The following is a 21,227-nucleotide window of genomic DNA, read 5'->3' on the forward strand; positions in this document are numbered from 1 at the left end:
GCGAAGAATGGGGCAAAGGACTGGCATACCATCCACTGAGTCCTGAGAGGCAGCTCACAGGTCATCTCCTTTATCATCACCCCATCATCCTTCAGATAAGGCCTTCTTCCCATCCACTGTCTTGCTAATAAAGCCCCAGAGGTGAAGCTACCACTTGCTGAGCACTTATCACAGGTGGATGGCTTAGCGGTAAAGAATCTGCCTGAAATGCAGAAGCCGCAAAAGACACGGGTTCGATTCCTGGGTCAAGAAGATCCCCTGGAGGCAGGCATGGCAACTCAGTCCAGGGCTGCCAGTCCATTCTTGCCTGGAGAATCCCATGGACAGAGGAGCCTAGTGGGCTACAGTCTATAGGTTCCCAAAGAGTTGGACACGACTGAAGTGACTTCAAGGCTGTATATTGTCACCCAGCTTATTTAACTTATATGCAGAGTACATCATGAGAAACGCTGGGATGGAAGAAGCACAAGCTGGAATCAAGATTGCTGAGAGAAATATCAATAACCTCAGATATGCAGATGACACCACCCTTATGGCAGAAAGTGAAGAGGAACTAAAAAGCCTCTTGAAGAAAGTTAAAGAGGAGAGTGAAAAAGTTGGCTTAAAGCTCAACATTCAGAAAACTAAGATCATGGCATCTGGTCCCATCACTTCATGGGAAATAGATGGGGAAACAGTGGAAACAGTGTCAGACTTTATTTTTGGGGGCTCCAAAATCCCTGCAGATGGTGACTGCAGCCATGAAATTAAAAGATGCTTACTCCTTGGAAGGAAAGTTATGACTAACCTAGATGGCATATTAAAAAGCAGAGACATTACTTTGCCAACAAAGGTCCGTCTAGTCAAGGCTATGGTTTTTCCAGTGGTCATGTATGGATGTGAAAGTTGGACTGTGAAGAAGGCTGAGCGCCGAAGAATTGATGCTTTTGAACTGTGGTGTTGGAGAAGAATCTTGAGAGTCCCTTGGACTGCAAGGAGATCCAACCAGTCCATCCTAAAGGAGATCAGCCCTGGGTGTTCTTTGGAAGGACTGATGCTAAAGCTGAAACTCCAGTACTTTGGCCACCTCATGCGAAAGGTTGACTCCTTGGAAAAGACTTTGATGCTGGGAGGGATTGGGGGCAGGAGGAGAAGGGGATGACAGAGGATGAGATGGCTGGATGGCATCACCGACTCGATGCACATGAGTCTGAGTGAACTCCGGGAGTTGGTGATGCACAGGGAGGCCTGGCATGCTGCGGTTCACTGGGTCGCAGAGTCGGACACGACTGAGCGACTGAACTGCACTGAACTGAAGTGACTTAGCACGCAGCACGCAGTGTCTTCAAGGTCACACGAGCATAGACAGAGATTTGAAGCTGTCTGGTGGAGACACGGCCATAGCCTGTTCTCCCACCCCTAAATCACTTCTTCCGGAGATTAAAAATTGGGGGCACCACGCCGCTCCTTCTACAGATGGAGAAATGCGAGGCCTAGGGAAGTCAAGTGATCAGTTCCAGGTCCCACGGCTTGTGCCAGAATCTGACGAGGAGCCAGCAACTCGGCTCCACAACACAACGACTTTCCTCGGCCCTCCCGTGTCCAGGAAGGCGGCCCGGCCCCTACGACGCACAAGAGATTGCAGAGACGCAGAAAAAGGCCCGCTCACTTTGCTCTTAAGACCAGCCCATCCACGCGAACCAGGGAAACATTTGAGAGGGGCCCGCCCGCTAACCCCTAACGACCCGAGCTAGGGGGCGTGGTCTCGCCTGCGCCTCCGCCTCCGCCGCCAGCTCCTGCTCAGCCCCACCGCGCGCGCCCCTCGCCCGGTCCTGCTGCGCGCGGGTGCGCGCGTCCTAGGCCCGGGGGGCGCCCCACTGCGCGCGCCCCTGGCCCGGCCCTACTGCGCGCGCGCGCGACCCACTGCGCGCGCGCCGAGGCCGCGGGGGTTTGACGCCCAGGCCCAGAGGGTCAGCCGCGCCTCCGGACACTGACGCGTCTCGGGTTGGGCCGGGACCGGGCGGTCGGGCTGGACTCGACCTCGCTCCCCCTCCCCGGCTCGCCGCCCCCGGCGTCGCTGGCGAAACCCGAGCGCGCGTTAGGCGCGGGGCCGCGTGACGCGCACCTGTCGGGGCTGGCCGCGCTGACGGAAGAGAATGCGCCGGGCCCCGACCTGGCCTGAGCCCGGCCAGCAGCACCGCACGGCACGCGCCGCCCCCGACGTTTCCCGGAGAAGCGGCCGGCTCTGACGGGCGTGATGAAGTAAGCTGCCTCCCCCGCTTTCTCTCCGGCTTCTTGGGCCGCAGGAGGAGTCTTTTACAGCCGGATGGCGGCTGCGCGCTCGCGCCCCTGCGAACCCGCAGGCCCCGGAGGCCAGCCCCGCGTCGCTGTAAAATCCTCGGGCGTTTGATTGGGAAGAGTCACCCCAGCCACCACCCACCCGCCCCAATTTCCTTCCCCGCGTTCCTTCCGCAAAATAAATTATTCACTTCCTGCTCCGCAGATGCCTTGGCGCGGCAGTGCTGCGTGGTGGCGGGTTGGCTGGAGGCAGCCAGGCCCCGTCGAGGCTGGTCCGGAGGGGCCAGCGGCGTCTCCTTTTCCTGGACTTTCTGGAATTCAGTTCAGTGAGAGGAGGAATTGGAGGCTCCCCCGCCCCCCACTTCCCTTGGGGATCTGCTTAATCTTTGGCACTAGAGCCTAGGTTTCCATCAGCGTTTCAAATGCATCCATCCAATGAATGGTTTTCCAGAAGCAGACCTGTCTGGGTCTTTGAAAATCAGCTCACTCAAATTTGAGTGTTTAAACGGAAGTGAGAACTTCTGGAGAAGTCATAACCTGAAATTCCTTGCCCACCCACCCCACTGTCCCCAGGCAGGCCTGTGGCTCCTGAAGGGTAGTCAAAACAGGAAACCTTCAAAGACTGGTTGTATTTTAAACTATGTTATACACTAATTGGGGCTTCCCAGGTGGCTCAGTGGTGATGAATCCGCCTGCCAGTGCAGGAGACACAGGGTTTGATCCCTGGGTGGGGAAGATCCCCTGAAGGTGGAAATGGCAACCCACTCCAGTATTCTTGCCTAGGAAGTCGCATGGACAGAGGAACTTGGTGGGCTACTGTCCATGGGGTCACAAAAGAGTCAAGACACATTAGTCAGTACATACTCTATAGTGATGGATAGAGTGTTTGAGTTTAGGAGGCTAATCTTCTGGCAAGTTTTAGGAGCACCTGAGAGGAAAATGCTCAGTGTTTGGCATGAACAGAGCTCACTTTTAGGCAGTGTTTTTTAATGTAACTCTTTCTTTGAAGTACATAGCTGCTCAGCAGATAAACACTCCAGGCAGGCATTCAAGTTATTTTATTCGAAGACTAATAAAATTTACTATTGTGGGATGGTTTTAGGCTTGTGGGATGGTTTTAGGCTCTTTAAAGGGGAAACCGTCAAATCTGGGCAAAGGGAAACCAAGAGGCACCTTTGGTCATCTGTGGCCAATCCACTTCTCATTTTCTTAAAAAAATATTTATTTGACTGCATCAGGTCTTAGTTGAAGCATGCTTGATCTTTAGTCATGGCATGTGGGATCTAGTTCCCTGACCAGAGATGGAACTGTGGCCTTCTGCATTGGGAGTGTGGAGTCTTAGCCACTGGGCCACCAGGAAAGTCCCTACCCACTTCTCATTTTATTGATGGAATTTGAACAAGGCAAAATGTCATTGCTTGTTGCCAGATTTCACCATGGATTCTGCCAGTCCCTAACCCACAGGCAGAGCAGGAAGTCTGGTTTTGCTTTCTGTTGCCCTGAAATGGGAGCTGGGTGGCTCTTTGTCTAGGAGACCTTACCACCTTTACCTCCCAAAGTATTTTCACAGCCACCATCTGGGTTTTTTTTCTTTTGGCCAGACATTAAAACAAGGTGAATGCTCCCCATCTTGCAGCTGGAGAAAAGGCCCTGAATAGTTAGTGAAAGTCCCAGGGCTGCAGAGTTAGAGGATTACTCTATTGCTGTATTCTTTGGCCTGGATTATAAACCCCTTATGGGCTGGGGTGGAGACTTTTTTAACCATCTTAGGTTTATGCTGCTGTTGCTGCTTAGTTGCTAAGTCATGTCCAACTTATTGTGACCCCGTGGACTGTAGTTCACCAGGTTCCTCTGTCCATGGGATTTCCTAGGCAAGAATACTGGAGTGGGTTGCCATTTCCTTCTCCCGGGGATCTTCCTGACCCAGGGATTGAACCCACGTCTCCTGCACTGGCAGGCAGATTCTCTACTGCTGAGCCACCTGGGAAGCCCTCTCAGCTCGATAGCCCTTTGATTTTTCATCAGTATGACTGGAAGGTCATGAAGTTGTCAGTGAGCTGTTCCTTGGCATTTTTTCCTGCTGTGCGAAGTCATTTGGTTTCCCAGCAGTTCCAAGAGACAAGCAAGAAACGCCACTTTATTCATGATGCTCTTGGTTTAATAATGATAGTGGCTAACAGTTTTTGGACACTTACTATATGCCAAGCATTGTGCCAGGTGCTTTGTATGGATTGTCTACTTTTGTGCTTCTTATTGACTTGTTTTCCCACTCTGTGGTTGAGGTTGGTTAATTAGTTGTGTCCAACTCTGCAGTCCCATGGGCTACAGCATGCCAGGCTTCCCTGTCCTTTACCAACTACCAGAGCTTGATCAAACTCATGTCTGTCGAGTCAGTGATGCCATCCAACCATCTCATCCTCTGTCGTCCCCTTCTCCTCCTGCCTTCAGTCTTTCCCAGCATCAGGGCCTTTTCCAGTGAGTCAGTTCTTCACATCAGGTGGCCAGAGTATTGGAGTTTCAGCTTCAGCATCAGTCCTTCCAATTAATATTCAGGACTGATTTCCTTTAGGATTGACTGGGTTGATCTCCTTGCAGTCCAAGGAACTCTCAAGAGTCTTCTGCAACACCACAGTTCAAAAGCATCAATTCTTTGGCGCTCAGCCTTCTTCACAGTCCAACTCTCACATCCGTACATGACTACGGGAAAAACCATAGCTTTGACTAGACGGACCTTTGTTGGCAGAGTAATGTCTCTGCTTTTTAATATGATGTCTAGGTTGGTCATAGCTTTTCTTCCAAGGAACGAGCATCTTTTAATTTCATGGCTAAAGTGATTTTGGAGCCCAAGGAAATAGAGTCTGTCACTGTTTTCCATGGTTTCCCCATCTATTTGCAATGAAATGATGGGACCGGATGCCATGATCTTAGTTTTTTGAATGTTGAGTTTTAAGCCAGCTTCTTCACTCTCCTCTTTCACTTTCATCAAGAGGCTTTTCAATTCCTCTTTGCTTCTTGCCATAAGTGTGGTGTCATCTGCATATCTGAGGTTACTGATACTTCTCCCGGAAATCTTGATTCCAGCTTGTGCTTCATCCAGCCTGGCATTTCACGTGATGTCCTCTGCATATAAGTTAAATAAGCAGGGTGACCATATACAGCCTTGATGTACCCCTTTCCCAATTTGGAACCAGTCCATTGTTCCATGTCCATTTCTAACTGTCACTTCTTGACCTGCACACAGATTTCTCAGGAGGTAGGTAAGGTGGTCTGGTATTCTCATCTCTTGAAGAATTTTCCACTGTTGTGTTCCACATAGTTAATGGCTTTGGTGTAGTCATTAAAGCAGAAGTAGATGTTTTTCTGGAACTCTCTTTCTTTTTTGATGAACCAGCAGATGTTGGCAATTTGATCTCTGGTTCCTCTGCCTTTTCTAAATCCAGCTTGAACATCTGGAAGTTCTAGTTTCACGTACTGTTGAAGCCTGGCTTGGAGAATTTTGAGCATTACTTTACTAGCGTGTGAGATGAGTGCAGTTGTGCGGTAGCTTGAACATTCTTTGACATTGCCTTTCTTTGGGATTGGAATGAAAACTGACCTTTTCCAGTCCTGTGGCCAGTGCTGAGTTTCCCAAATTTGCAAGGATATTGAGTGCAGCACTTTCACAGCATCATCTTTTAGGATTTGAAATAGCTCAGCTGGAATTCCATCACCTCCACTAGCTTTGTTCATAGTGATGCTTTCTAAGGCCCACTTGACTGTGCATTCCAGGATGTCTGGCTCTGGATGGTGAGTGATCACACCATCATGGTTATCTGGGTCATAAAGATATTTTTGTACAGTTCTTCTGTGTATTCTTGCCATCTCTTCTTAATATCTTCTGCTTCTGTTAGGTCCATACTGTTTCTGTCCTTTATCGTACCCATCTTTGCATGAAATGTTTCCTTGGTGTCTCTAATTTTCTTGAAGAGATCTCTAGTCTTTCCCATTCTGTTGTTTTCCTCTATTTTTTTGCATTGATCACTGAGGACGGCTTTCTTATTTCTCCTTGCTATTCTTTGGAACTCTGCATTCAGATAGGTATATCTTTCCTTTTCTACTTTGCCTTTAGTTTCTCTTCTCCCCTGCCTCTCATGTGACTTGGGGAAGGGGGCCATGGCGCCAGGACACCTCTGCAGAAGTCTCCCATGACACAGACACAGCCACAATCTGAAATGAGACAGATATCTAGCAGCACAAGTGTTCCCCCTGTGGATGGCACCAGGCTTTGCCATGCTTTAGTTCCTTTGGCCTAAGTATAATCTGTAGTTGAGGTTGGAAGAAGTTAAATAACTTATATAAGGTCACACAGCTACTAAATAGCTAAGATCTCAGAAACTAGCGTCTCCCCCCTCCCCTAGTAAGGGCCTTTCAGGTTTTAACAAAGCAACTCAGCCTTAAATACAGTGCGTCTGCCTGGAACGCGGGAGGCCCGGGTTTAATCCCTGGGTCCGGAAGATCCCCTGGAGAAGGAAATGGCACCCCACTCCAGTCCTCTTGCCTGGAGAATCCCATGGAGGGAGGAGCCTGGTAGGCTACAGTCCATGGGGTCGCAAAGAGTCGGACACGACTGAGCGACTTCACTCACTCACATGATGTCAGAAGTAAGGTGAGTGAATCACTGTTACAGTGAACATCAGAGGCCAAGGGCATTTACAGCAGTTCATTGTCAGGGCAACCTGACCTCAGGAAGCAGAGCTGCTGACCAGCTTGGGTCACTTATGGGAGCATTTAGACCACTGTAATTCCAATCTTGGAAGGGAGCAGAATCTGTGTCCACTAAAACAGTGTTGTTATTGTTTTGTTTTTTTTAGTCTTTTTGGAAAATGTGTATTTATGTATTTATTTGACTACACTGGGTCTTAGCTGTGGCTCGCAGGATCTTCAGTCTTCATCTCAGCCTCCGAACTCTTGGTTGCAGCATGTGGGATCTAGTTTTCCTTCCAGGGGTGGAACCTGGGCCCCCTGCATTGGTACTGTGGAGTCTTAGCCACTCCACCATGGAAGTTCCTCTAAAACAGTGTTTTAAATTTGTCATTTGGGGTTGTAGTCACACATTTTTTTTTCTTACCACATTGCAGCAGGTTTAATAGTGGCCCCCAAAGGTGTGCCCAGTTTATAACCCCAGAACCTGCAAAGGTGACTTGATTGGAAAAATGGTCTTTGCACACATAATTGTGGATGTTTAGATGAGATCACCCTGGGTGTAGGGTGGGCCCTTGTTCGTTTGTGTTCAGTCGTGTCTGACTCTTTTTGACTCCATGGACTGTAGCTTGCCAGGCTCCTCTGTCCGTAGAATTTTCCAGGCAAGACAGCTGGAGTGGGTTGGTTTCCTACTGCATGTCACACGTTTTAGAGGTAGGTGGGAAGGTGCCGGAAGCACACTGCCTGTATTCAAGTGCTGTCGCCTGTAAGCGCCTGACCCTCAGTGAGCTATTTTATCTCTGTGCCCCTTAGTTTCCTGTCTTCTCACTCTAGAAACGGGTATAGTGACAGTGCCCACCACATGCTGCGCTGTGCTCAGTCACGTCCCACTCTTGGCGACCTTGTTCATGGACTGTAGTCCATCAGGCTCCTCTGTCTGTGGAATTTTCCAGGCAAGAATACTGGAGTGGGTTGCTGTTTCCTTCTCCAGGGAATCTTCCCAACCCAGGAATCGAACCCGCATCTCCTGTGTCTCCTGCCTTGGGAGGTGGATTCTTTACCACTGCACCGCCTGGGAAGCCACCTACCTCATAAACTGTGGCAAGAATTAAATGATGTGACACGTGTGAAGCTCTTAGCCCAGGATTTTGCATTTAGTTAAGTGCTCTATAAATATCTCTTTTATTATTCATAGTATCATTTCAGATAGTGAGCTGCTGCTAATGTGTGCTGTGTCACAGTGCTTGAAGTCGCCATTAGAGATTCATCATCCACACAGGCCGCCCATACAGAGTCAACAGTGGTCTTGGGCAAATGGGGTTTATTTGTTCATTCAGTAAATGTTTATTGCGTACCTTCTGTGGGCCAGGCCCCGCTTTTTTAAAAAATTAATTAACTGATTGATTTTGGCTGTGCTGTGTCTTCAGTGCTGGGCGAGGGCCTTCTGTTGTTGCCGAGCACGAGCTCTAGAGAGAGAGGGCCCAGGAGTTGTGGAGCACAGGCTTAGTTGCCCTGCAGGCGTGTGGAATCTTCCCAGATCAGAGATGGAATCCTGTGTCACCTGCTTTGGCAGGCAGATTCCTATCCACTGTCCCACTAGGGAAGCCCCAGGCCTTGTTTTGGATACTGGAGATAGGCAGTGAACAAAACAGAAAAACCCATGTCCTCATAGGGACTTACTTATAGGATCTTGAGGGGAGGGGTGATAGATGATAAAATAAATCTGCTTATCATATGTAGGTATGTACTATGGGGAGACATAAAGCAGGGGATGAGATGAGGGTTGGAGGTTTACAGTTTTACACAGAGTCAGCTGAGAAAGCCTCACTGAGGTGACATTTCAGTAAAGAATTGAAATTAGTGAGGGAGTGAGCCACGTGGACATCTGCAGGGAAAAGTAGGTCAGGCAGCGAGAATAGCAAGTACAAGGGCCCTGGGGCAGGAGGATGGGTGGGTGGAGCCCAGAGAGGGACAGAGTGTAGGAGAAAAGATCAAAGAGGTAAGAAATGGAAGGCCAGAGTGTGTAGACCCTGCCGGCCACTGAACAGAAGGATGGGATCTGACCGATGCTGTAAACAGAGCACTCCGACTCCTGGGTTCAGGCAAAGATAGAAATGAGAGGCCAGGGAGGTGGCTTCACACAAAGGTGATGGTGGCTAGGACCAGAGTGGAGAGATGGAAGGCAGTGAGAATGGTGAGTAGCTGTATTCTAGGTAAATGTTGGTGATAGAAACCATAGGATTTGCTGTCAGATCGAATGCCCCAAGATCTCTGGCCTGAGCCCCTGGAAGAGGGGAGTTGCCATTTACTGAGGATGGGCGACCTGCGTTTGGAGCATTTGGGAGATAAGTCAATTTGTTTTGAACGTGGTACATCTTGTAGACATCCAGCTGTTGGTGTCACAGTCACAGTTGACTGTGTGAGACGGGAGTTTAGGGGGAGAAAGTCCAGACTAGAAATAGCAGCTTGGTGTACAGGCAGTTGTGTGTTGGTAGATGTTTAACAACCTCTGGAAGGGATGGCGGTTGGTGGCCAGGAGCCAGCTTGATAGCATTTGCCAACACCTGCCGCATAAATAAATGTTCCCGCACCGGCCAGTTTCAAGCACACCATTACAGAATATCTTCACCTTATAGATACCAGTCAATCCTAAAGGAAACCAACCCTGAATATTCATTGGAAGGACTGATGCTTAAGCTCCAATACTTTGGCTACCTGATGTGAAGAGCTGACTCTTTGGAAAAGACCCTGATGCTGGGAAAGATTGAAGGCAAAGGAAGAAGGGGGCAGCAGAGGATGAGATGGTTAGAGAGAGTCACTGACTCAATGGACATGAATTTGAGCAAACTACGAGAGAGAGTGGAGGACGGAACAGCCTAGTGTGCTGTAGTCCATAGGGTCGCAAAGAGTTGGGCACGACTTTGTGACTGAACAATGACCGATGCAATAGGTTAAATAATGTCAAGAGCAGAGATAATAGTAATATGAAGTAAATCAATTAGGGAGTATTGAGTGTTTAATATCTTTGTTTTTTAATATAGCTTATTTGATTCTAAATTCGTGTAATTCGGTTTTAATAGGGGCCGTGTTTAACAACTGACTTGACAAATTCCTGAAAATCTAGGAATTGAATCTCTCATGCAGATATGTGATGGCTCTCACACACCATTTGAATTGTTGGGACCAAATATTGACCCCCTAGGTGATGGTAATAAGGATTCTATGTGTTCAGCGGGGGAAATGGTCTCAGAGCTGATCTTGGGGTTCTGTCCCCTGTCTAGCCCCAGGTCACAGTTGACGATGACGGGTTTGACTCGCCTCCACATGGGGGTGTCTGTGCAGAAGGCCCAGAGCACGGAGGGGAGTGTGGGAAGCACACTGGAGCTGGTGAGTGGAGAAGGGACCAGCACATCCCTTTGTACTTCAGCAAAAACTCCTCTTTACTTTGAATCTTTATTTCACTCCCACATGCTCTTGTAAAAAATACCAAGCTCATGAGCTGTGATTTGAAGAAAATTCCTCTTCCCCCTGCCTGGAAACAGAAGGCAGAGGTCAAAAGTGTGGATGTGGCACCAGGGAAGGGACAGAGTGCCAACAGCTGCTGGCGTCCACCTCCCGGCTCCTTTCTCCCGCCCCTCGCCTGCTGGGGCCAGAGGGTCAGAGCTGCTTCCTCCTGTGGTTTCCCAGAACCGGCTTTGCCATCCGAGTGCCCGCCCAGGCCAGGGCTGTGCTGAGACTGGTCCTGGGTGTGCCCCACGTCTGCCTCTCTTGCTTGGGAACCCCGCTTCTGGCCCATACCCTGTGGCTGGCCACGTCCGTGCTTGCAGCTTTGGGGATGTTAGCAGAGCCGCACTTTAAAAGGTGAGTCTCCCAGGAGGCCCAGTAGGAACCCCTCACCCTGGAGCTGGGGGCAGCGAGAGGTGCCCTTGACTTTGGACGTGGGCCGGCCGGTCCCGACCCTTGGATGAACCTGTCACACCCTGGAAGAAGCCTCTGCCACACCTCACTTTGTAGCAAGGTGGGAGCTAGTGGTAAAGAACTCGCCTGCTTAAAGCAGGAGACGTAAGAGACGTGGGTTCGATCCCTGGGTTGGGAAGATCCCCTGGAGGAGGGCATGACAACCCACTCCAGTATTCTTGCCTGGAGAGTTCCATGGGCAGAGGAGCCTGGCAGGGTCTGGTCCATAGGGTCAAAAAGAAGTGGACACAACTGAAGTGACTTAGCACGCACGAACGTGCATGCTGCTGGCAAGTATTTGGAATAATAATTGTAAATGAGATCACATCCTCTACACACTGAAATTAGAGCTTCAGGGAGCTTGGTCTTTTAACTTCTGAGTGACTCTCAGTTATCAGTTCCATGCTTCCTACTTCAGTCCTGTATTTCCTGGCCTAAACTGCCTTCAGAAAGGTGATGGCCATCTCCTGTGTAATAGAGAGGTTATCTCCTTTCCTTGGAAAACAGTTTACTGGGAGGAAAGTGCTGTCAAGCTCCTCTAGCTGCCTCTTCACAGGTGGGGAAACTGCAGTTCCCAGCAAGGAACATGCAAGTTCAAGGTTACAAGGTGTTTAGATTCTTCTGTGTACTAATCACCACGTGTTCCAGTCCACAGTTGAATACACTGTCCTCCTGTCCTGGAGTGGCTCATACATTGCACTCATGGTTTTCTTATTTATTAATTAAACATAGATGCAGTTGATAGTAGGATTGGGCGTTGGAATGCCACTTCCGTGTTTTTTGGCCAAGTTCAAGTATACAATCTTAGGAGAGTATTTCTCAGCCCATTGCTCTCAGAGGAGGCAAGGAAGCAGGAGAAAGGTTTTCAGAAAATCCTTCAGAAGGAGAGGCTTACAGCCTGAGAGCGGTTTAGGCCACAGGTGGCCGTGGAGCCTTGATCCCTGTTACCTCTTCTCCAGGGGCTGGGAGCCTGGTCTTGACTTTGATATAATTGGACTTCTGGGAGCCTGTTTATTCCTCTGTCGGGGCAACAGAGAGGACATCTGTATACCCGTATACCCTCCTTCTCAGGGGGTAAGGGCAAGCAGGGGGGTGTTACATAGACGTCTGGGCGTGTCCTGTACTGTCTGCAGGGCTGGGCTCTGGAGCTCCGGAGAGGAGGGGGCAGTACAGGTTTTCCTGCAGCTGCAGCAACCTGATGCCATGCTGGGCAGGGGCAGGGGGCACTGTACATAATTAACTTAGCATTTGCCTTTTGTTTTGTTGGGTTTGTGTGTGTGTATGTGTATGCATGCAGCGTGTATGTGCTCAGTCATGTCTGACTCTTTGCAACCCCATGGACTGTAGCCCACCAGGTTCCTCTGTCCATGAGATTTCCTAGGCAAGAATACTGGAGTCGGTTGCCATTTCCTCCTCCAGAAGATGTTCCCTACCCAGGGATCAAACTTGGGTCTCTTTCATTGGCAGTTGGATTCTTTACCACTGCGCCACCTGGGAAACCAATATATATATATACATTGGGCTTACTGGGTCTTCTGGAGAAGGGTATGGCAGCCTACTCCAGTATTCTTGCCTAGAGAATTCCGTGGACAGAGGAGCTGGCGAGCTACAGTCCATGGGGTCACACAGAGCCGGACAAGACTGAAGCGACTGAGCACGCACACAGGCACTGGGTCTTAGTTGTGACATGTGGGATCTAGTTCCCTGATCAGGGATCTAACCCAGGCCCCCTGCTTTGAGAGTGAGGAGTCTTAGCCACTGAATCACCAGGGAAGTCCCTAATTGCGCATTTGTATAGGGTTTTTGTCACTGGTATCATCTCAGCTAGTCTTCGCAAACCTCCATTTAGTTTGGGGGGTGTTAGCCCGTTTGATAGGTGAGGACTGACGAGGTGACTTGATTGGACCACACAAAGCTCAGACATGGCCTTAAGCCCAGGTCCTCTGACTCAAAGGCCACCTTCCTCCATTCAACTTGGGGAGCCATTTCACACAGCACCTGGGGCCTCGGGCTCTGGAACTGGACAGTGGACTTGGCCTGCTGTCTGCTCATCTGTGAAATGGGATCCTTGCAGGACTCCTTCCCAGCGCTGTGTGGAGGGAAGGTTGAGAATGTGCGTTTACATCATCTGGCACACACTGACTGCTAGGTAGATGTCAGGCATTATTAGTCTCAAGGTCATTAGTAACCAGGTTTTGCAGGGGGATGGGTCTATCGCCAGCGTTCAAGGTGGCTTTGAAATGCCCATGTGTGCGCCTGCCCTGGGCCCACTGGGGTAGAGGTTCACTGCCCTGGTGAAGGCAGTAGGAGGCAGAAATGTGCGTTTTGAGGGGACTTCCCTGTAGAATCTGCCTACAGTGCCAGAGACCCAGGTTTGATTCCTGGGTCAGGGAAGATCCCCTGGAGGAGGGCATGGCAGCCCACTCCAGTATTCTTGCCTGGAGAATTCCATGGACAGAGGAGTGGCAGGCTACAGTCCATGGGGTTGCAGAGTCAGACATGATGGAAGCAACTTAACACACATAACACACATGCATTTTGAACAGCCCTGCAGCCGAATCATCCTGATGCTCCCATCTGACACTGGCCCTGACTCGGCTTCACCACTCAGCATTCCAGACCCTGCTTCTCACGGTGGGCTCTTGGCACCTTAGGCCCCATCTCCAGACCCTCTGCCCCAGAGTCTGCATTTTTGATAGAGTTCTCCAAGAGATTCATAAGCACACGTATAAGCACACTGAAGTTTGAGAAACACTGTTAAGGTTAAAAGACATGGTAATAAGAAAACCAAACATTCAGGACTGCTCCCCTCCTGACTCATTTAGGAAAGGGTTGTTCCCTGGTTGTTTAGCAACCACAGAGTAAGCAGCCGTGTTGCAATAACTGATATTTCTGATATGTATTTGTTTAAAGGAGGCTGGGGACGTAAGCAAGAGATAAGGCATCTAACCTGAGCTCTGGGAGCCCAGAGAGGGCTGGTCAGAGAGGACTGCAGCAGACTTCAGAGTCAGAACAGGGTTAAATGGAGGCCCGGGGGTCGGCTCAGATTTTCTGCTGTCTCCTGGGGTGGGCGTAGCAGTGCTGGCCCTCAGAGCTCCCTGACCTGCCACAACAGGCCTGTCCAGACCTCTGGCTGCCCGTGTACGATCAGGAGCTCCGAGACACAGCTGCCAGCTGGCTGCTTCTCCTTTTCCAGGCTGTTACATGGGCTTCAGATTTCTCTCTGCCTCTTTCCCGCACTGACCTTGCAGCTTTTCCTTCTCTCCAGACAGGGGTGGTTTGCCAGTTAAGAAGGAAGTGCTTGACGAGCGAGGGATCGGGATCGGAAAGCAGGCAAAGAAAGCTGAATGGCCCCTTGGTCCAAATTTGGGCACAGGTGCCTATAATGGACAGTGAAGAGGAGGCTGGGGGTGCCGCACGTGTGGCCCCGTGGTCCTTCAGTTAGACCTCCCATGACAGGAAGCTCTGGTGCCTGTAGATTCTGGTGCAGATGCTGTTGCTGGGTCCTCATCTTGGTTTGGCCACTAACTGAGGCCATTTTGGAGATGAATCTCAAGAGAGGTGGGGAAAGAAGGAAAGGGCAGATTGAGGGGAGAGGTCTGATGTCAGAGTGGGGGCAGATCTGGTCCTTCAATATAGCAGATAGTGTTGGGGTGAGGGGATTTTCAGAATCCCTTCTGTCTCTTTAAAACTCAATTTCCCCATCTGTATAACTAGACCAGTGCCTCATTGTTGAAGACTGTGTTAACCCTTTATTGGGAGAACACCTGCCGTATAATTGTGCCAAGCCAGTTATCCTCGTTTCTTCTTCAGTCCTCCCACACCCCAGGCTGGGCCCCAGGCCCCTGGCCTAGGTCTGAGAGCCGTGTCACATTCCTCCCAATTCCTTCTGTCTTTCCTTCAAAGCACTGGCCTTGGCAGGGATTTGGAGAATGGGAGAGCCAGGGAGTAAGAATTGAACCTATCCAGCTCTACAGCCTCAGTCTGAGCAGAAGGCCAGAGAAAGCAAACCCTCTGGTGCATCAGTGACCGGTCTGGGGCCTCGCCTTTCCTGCATCTCAGCTGCTTCAGATGAGACTGAAAACTAGCCAATAAGTTAGACTAACCTCAGGGAGACCGTAGTGTGTAATTCCTGCCCATTAGCCCTGGAGCCAAGGAGCCAGATGCCTGCCCAGCTTCCCCCCCTTTCTCACCACAGGACTTTCACCTGCCTGAGCCTCAGCTTGTCTGTCTCTAGAAGTGGGGGACCGTGATAGTACTCCTTCACTGGTTCTTTTTTTCTGTAATATTTCTTTATTTGGCTGCGCTGGGTCCTAGTTGTGGCACATGGGATCTGCGATCTGCGTTACAGCGTGCAGGAGTTTTAGTTGAGCATGTGACCTCTTAGTTGCAATGTGTGGGATCTGGTGCACTGATTAGTAATCGAACCTGGGCCTCCTGCCGTGGTAGCTCAGAGTCTTAGCCACTGGACCACCAGGGAAGTCCCCCCTCACTGGTTCTTTGCAAGACTCTTGTCTGGATTCAGGGAAATCTGATGCACAGAAGTATTTAGCTCAGTGTTTGGCACATGCCAGCATTCAGTGTTTGCTGCTATTAACATACACTATAATGTATGCTAACCCATTCTAGTCCCATAATGATCGTTACCACTTATTTAGTGCTTAATAGGTGGTAGGCATTGTCCAAGACCTTCTCAGCAGTCAGTCATTTTCTCCTTTTAACAGCCCTCTGATGTAGGTACCATGAATACCCTCATTTCTGATGAGGAAACTGAGGTACAGAGAAGTTAAATAATTGTTCAAGGTCTCAGTTGGTTCCAGAATCCGAGTTTTTGATCACAGTGCTGCAGCAATGATTAGTGGTCATTTTGTGGACTTCCCTGGCAGTCTGTGGCTAAGACTCTGTGCTCCCAGTGCAAGGGGGATGGGTTCTGTCCCTGGTCAGGGAAGATCCTGCATGCCGAGTGGCCAAAAAAAAAAAAATGTTAGTGGTCATTTTGTGCTTGGAGCCCAATAGATATGGGAAGAGCCGACAGAGAAGTGACGGGGCAACGATGTCCCCCCCATCTCCAGGTCGTCATCTAAGACCATGGCCTGCTGCTCTGATGACCCCAGCCACCCGTGCTTGTGGACGAGACTGGTGTTGGTCGTAGAGTGGACGGCTCCAAGCACACGACCACGCTGGGGCCTCCCTGGGGGCTGCCGCTCCTGCACAGAACGGCCCCCCTCCAGCGAGTGGCGTTATCTCTGCTTACAGGGTAGGCTCCCGGCCCACTGGCTGCCTGGCACAGAAGCCAGGCTGTGAGGAGGGAGAGGGAAGCTGTGCAACTGAAACATTTTCTTGCGAAACAGGTGGCTGTTCTTGCCAGGCAGGAAATGTTTGATAACCTAGGAATGTGTTCCCCCGCAACATCGCAGCCACCAAGCCATGTCTGATCCTTCCTCGTTGCTTCTCTGTCTTTCCTAGGCGCCCATGCGTCTGGAAGATGCTCATGGCGGCTATGTGCGTGGCCCTGCTCAGCGGCTTGCAAGCCCAGGATCTCCCCAGACAGGTCTCCATCATCCTGCTGGGAGCCACCGGGGACCTGGCCAGAAAGTACCTGTGGCAGGGCCTGTTCCATCTGTACTTGGAGGAGGTGGGGAAGGGCCACCATTTTCGCTTCCACGGGACTGCCCTGACGAGCACCGAGCAGGGCCAGGAGGTCATCGCCAAGGTCCTGGAGTCCCTGTCCTGCCCTGGGGATATGGCCTCGGGTCACTGTGCTGAACTAAAGGCTCAGTTCCAGCAGCTGAGTGAGTACCGCCGGCTGAAGACGCCCGAGGACTACCTGGCCCTGAGCAAGGACATTGAGGCCCAGGTTGAGCACGAAGGCCTCCGGGAGACCGGCCGAATTTTCTACCTCTCGGTGCCGCCCTTTGCCTACGTGGACATCGCCCGCAATATCAACAGCAGCTGCCGGCCAGGCCCCGGTGCCTGGCTGCGCGTCGTGCTCGAGAAACCCTTTGGCCATGACCTCCACTCCGCCCAACAGCTGGCCACAGAACTGGGGAGCTTTTTCCAGGAAGAGGAGATGTACCGGGTGGACCATTACCTGGGCAAGCAGGTGAGCCGCAGCCTGGAGCCTACAGGGTGAAAGGAGCTGGGGTAGGTAAGACGCCGTCCTCAGGGCAGCACCACTGACTGTGGAATTGGCCCCAAAGGCATTGTGAGATCTGGGCTCCCATGGTCATCTGGACTCTGGGCAGGAGGCGAGTGGCAACGGCAGGACTGCTTGGCCCTTGTCCATGCATCCTGTTCTTTTGTGTATCATGGCTTCTGTTTCCCAGCCTGGCCCCGTGTTCTGTACTGAGGGGGCCCTGAGAGGGCCCGGCTTTTGGGTGGGCATGCTGTGAGAATTAGAATTAACCATGTTACTCTGCACCCATCTGCCTTTTCTCAATACCTTTTCCTTTCCGGGTTCTGTTTTGAGCCAGAAGCCTGGTAATGAGATCTTAAAACAGGATAGGGACTCTTTGAGTCCTTGCTTCTCATCCAGGCCCTGTGGTGAAGCAAGGGGCTGGCCTCCTGGGTGAGGCTGGTCAGCTGGCCAGTTCAATCTGAACAGACCCTCAGGGCCCCTCAGGACACTTCTTCCTGGAAACCAGAGCAGAAAACACACAAGCACGTGTGTTCTCTGGCCCTGACCAGGCCATGGGCCCAGGGCCACATGGGGGTCATCATGTTCCATGGGGGTTGGAGCTGCAGTGTTCCAAAGATAAGCCCTTAGACCAGTGCCTGTCCTGGTAGGTTTTCACTTGTTTAGGGGAAAATTAGGAAAAAAAAAATACTGGATGGTATTCAATTTGAAACTTTTCTTGCTCCATTTTTAGTGTTAAAATAACTTTCTTTATTAAAAATGGATGGTAACAGAAGATCAGTTCAGTCTCTCAAGTCGTGTCTGACTCTTTGTGACCCCATGGACTGCAGCATGCCAGGCTTCCCTGTCCATCACCAACTCCCGGAGCTTGCTCAAACTCATGTCCATCAAGTTGGTGATGCCATCCAACCATCTCATCCTCTGTTGTCCCCTTCTCCTCCTGCCTTCAATCTTTCCCAGCATCAGGGTCTTTTCCAGTGAGTCAGTTCTTCCCATCAGGTGGCCAAAGTATTGGAGTTTCAGCTTCAGCATCAATCCTTCCAATGAATATTCAGGACTGATCTCCTTTAAGGTTGACTAATTGGATCTCCTTACAGTCCCAGGGACTCTCAAGAGTCTTCTCCAACACCACGGTTCAGAAGCATCAATAGAAGGTAGAGAATCTTAAATGTTTTCTTTCTTGGCAAAGAAAAAAACAAAAAAGGCTGCTAACCCTGTGGAGGTCACTGAGAGGTTCTCGAGTCCTTACTGGGCTGTGAAGGCCTGGCATCTGGGGACTGTTGCTCTTGAGAGTGTCTCCTCTGAGCGGGATAGAGAGGTTGCGGGCCCTTCCGTGGGGTCGGGATTCCCTCTTGGTTCCAGGAGAAGCCCACAGCTCTGCAGTCTTCCTCCCTGGCAGGTAGTGGCCCAGATCCTGCCTTTCCGAGACCAGAACCGTGCAGCCCTGGACGGCCTCTGGAACCGGCACCACGTGGAGCGGGTGGAGATCGTCATGAAGGAGACACTGGACGCGGAAGGTGCGTGAGCGTCCCTGCCCTGCATCAGTGGTTTGGCATCGGCCCACAGGGCTGGAGGGCCTACCTGGCCCCTGCGTCGGGGCCAGTGCTGCGTGCGTGTACGCTCAGTCACTAAGTCGTGTCCAACTCTTTTGAGACCCCATGGACTGTAGCCCGCCAGGCTCCTCTGTCCATTAGATTTTCCAGGCAAGAATATTGGAGTGGGTTGCCATTTTCTCCTCCAGTGCTTGCTTAGAGAGAAGATTTTGCTGGTGTGCAGTCTCCTTTCAGAGCCTGTGTGTGCCCAGTTCTGTGCCATGCTATACCCCAGGGTGCCCGCAGGCAAGCCCCGGATGGTGACAGCTGCCCTAAGGGAGCATGTAGTTGGATTATGTAGACTTGGCCCAGGCACTGAAAACGCTGGCTGGCAGTAAACCCTGGGAGGTAAGCTGGCTTCCTTGCTGAGTGTGGTGGAGACCATCAGCGTGCAGGGCTCCCAGGCTTCTGCTTACAGCAGCGGCCCCCTCTGCTTTCATCTTGAGTGTCAACCACAGCAGCTGTGGCCCCTTGAGCCCTGGCTTTCTGTGACTCCCATCACATCTCATGAGCATTGGCTGTATGTGTTCAGAGCTTTGACTCTTTTACCCCAATGATAAAAGCTAATTCTTACCGTGTCCTGAGGCCCTAGTAGCCAAATGGGAAGGGCGCTATTATTAGCCTCCACCTACGGATGAGGTTTGGTGATGAGCCCAAGGTCATGGCCGGATATGGTGTAGCCAGGTCCCGGTCCAGGCAGTCTGGCTCCGGCCCCGGGCTCTGCACCATTGCAGCCAGCTCATCCCCTAACTGCGTGCTGCAGCCCTAGGCCACTGTCCCACCCATTGGTGTGGGCCTGGGCAGAAAGGTGGGCCCCAGATCCCTTGGTCCTGGATGGGGCCCAGGAGGTCTGTGTCTCTTTTCCACTCTGTTCCTCCCCTCAGCATTCTCCCCTTTCCCCTTTGAAGTGTGTTTAGTGCTAGAAGCTCTCGGTGGGTGTGGGGGGGGGTTTCAGGGATGGGGACCCAGCTGCCTGCTGTCCCCTGATGCCTCATGGGTTCACCTGGGGATATATATCAGGACAGACTCCAGAATGAATATTGCAGGTGGTGCTGTCAGGGCCAGGTGGGAGGAACAGTGGGCTAGGGTACCAGACAGGAGCCAGCCTCCAGGGTCCCTGCCGTCCTGAAGAGGAGCTGGGCTTCTCTGTCTGGAACCTGTGTGAGAAAAAGTTGCCCTCCTCACTGCAGTGGGCCTTCATGGCTCTCCTCAAGCCTTCTGGATTTCCTCTCCTGTCCTCAGCAGGGACTCAGGCTGTGGGTTTCCTCCTGAGACCTGTGTGTGCCTCCTGTCCTGGTAGGAGTGAGGGCTGGGCCGTGCCCTGGCTTCATCCGCAGAGAGATGACCTACAGATCTGGTGCCAAGCACCTGGCTGGGGGCGGGTGGGAGCCAGTCCCTCTCTGCCTGGATGTGACACTGGGTCTCCTCTCCTCCCCCATTTCTGGCAGCCCTTTCCCCAGTCCTACCCCGTGATGTCTGGAGTCACCAATTGGTATTGTTGCTTCTTATTTTTTCCACCCTGCCACATCATTCTTCTCGGGGTTGTTCAATCACTAAGTCCTGTCTGACTCTTTTTGACCCCGTGGACTGCAGCACACCAGGCTTCCCTGTCCTTCACTATCTGCCAGAGTTAGTTCAAACTCATGTGCATTGAGTTGGTGATGCTATCCAACCATCTCATCCTCTGTTATCCCCTTCTGCTCCTGCCTTCAATCTTTCCCAGCATCAGGGTCTTTTCCTATGAGTCATCTCTTCGCATCAGGTGGCCAAAGTGTTGGAACCATCCTTCTTGATATTTGATGTCATTTGTAGAATCTATATGAAGCCAGGAGCTGGGCAAAGGCCCTTCCTTGCAAAGGTACCTTTGAATGTCAGAGAAAGGAAAGCAGAAAGGAAGACAGAAAGGTAGGCCGAGGCCTGAGCAGATCTGTTAGCCGTGGCAAGCCCATGGCAGGGAGAATCTTGGGTTTGGCTGCTAGTATGACGGCTGAGGTTTAGAGCGGAGGGCGGCCCATGGCTCTGCCTTCAGGGCTGCTGTGTGGGACCAAAGCACTGTCCCGGTTGCCTTCAGGGTGTGGGTTCCAAGCAGTGGGTCTTATTTTTGCCAGCTCGAGTACATGCTGCTTCACTGGGCCCAGAGCAGGGCAGGCCTCGGGGACCCACCCATTGTGCAGGGCTCACAGCCAGGGCAGGGCTGGTTCAGACCGCTCTCCTTGTCAGAGGTGGCCAGTGGCACAGCAGCTGTCCAGGGTGCTGCATCTCCCTGGCCAGGTGCGCACACAGGCCTGACGGTGTAGGGTGGGGTGACTCCCTGCCTCTGTGCTCACCCCTTCAGCCGTGGACCTGGGTCCTCGGGAACAGCCAGAACTGGGGGTTCTCTTCCCTTTGCCTCTGTTTCTGCCTCGCCCTCCCTCTCCTTCAGTCTTGTCTCTCTCCCTGGGCCTAGGGGACCCAGAAGGACACGCGCTCTCTGCATCCCAAGGGAGGGGCCTCGTGCGGCACTGGTCCTGTCTCTCCCCTCCTGATCTGCTTCAGGGCCCTGCTGGACTCAAGCTCAGGCTGGAGAGAGAGGACAGGAGCTGGGG

General features: G+C 51.6%; 1 protein-coding gene across 5 annotated transcripts in view; it reads left to right on the forward strand.

The window, feature by feature from the left end:
• The first annotated feature begins 1,749 nt into the window (after window positions 1–1,749).
• LOC102267212 (SPRY domain-containing SOCS box protein 1) overlaps window positions 1,750–21,227 on the forward strand; it is a 134,685-nt gene continuing 115,207 nt past the window's right edge. The window contains exons 1-4 of one of the 5 annotated variants that reach the window (XM_070385184.1): window positions 1,750–2,241; window positions 10,239–10,344; window positions 16,381–17,017; window positions 18,450–18,567. In XM_070385184.1, coding sequence (XP_070241285.1) covers window positions 16,400–17,017; window positions 18,450–18,567 — 736 coding nt within the window. In that variant the 5' untranslated portion in view covers window positions 1,750–2,241; window positions 10,239–10,344; window positions 16,381–16,399. Of the gene's footprint in view, window positions 2,242–10,238; window positions 10,345–10,668; window positions 10,819–15,989; window positions 16,172–16,380; window positions 17,018–18,449; window positions 18,568–21,227 lie in introns of those variants that run through there. The other 4 variants (XM_070385183.1, XM_070385181.1, XM_070385186.1 and 1 more) reach the window with 4 other exon arrangements.

The sequence above is a fragment of the Bos mutus genome, chromosome 16 (genome assembly GCF_027580195.1).
Source record: "Bos mutus isolate GX-2022 chromosome 16, NWIPB_WYAK_1.1, whole genome shotgun sequence".
In the NCBI taxonomy this organism is placed as follows: Eukaryota; Metazoa; Chordata; class Mammalia; order Artiodactyla; family Bovidae; genus Bos; species Bos mutus.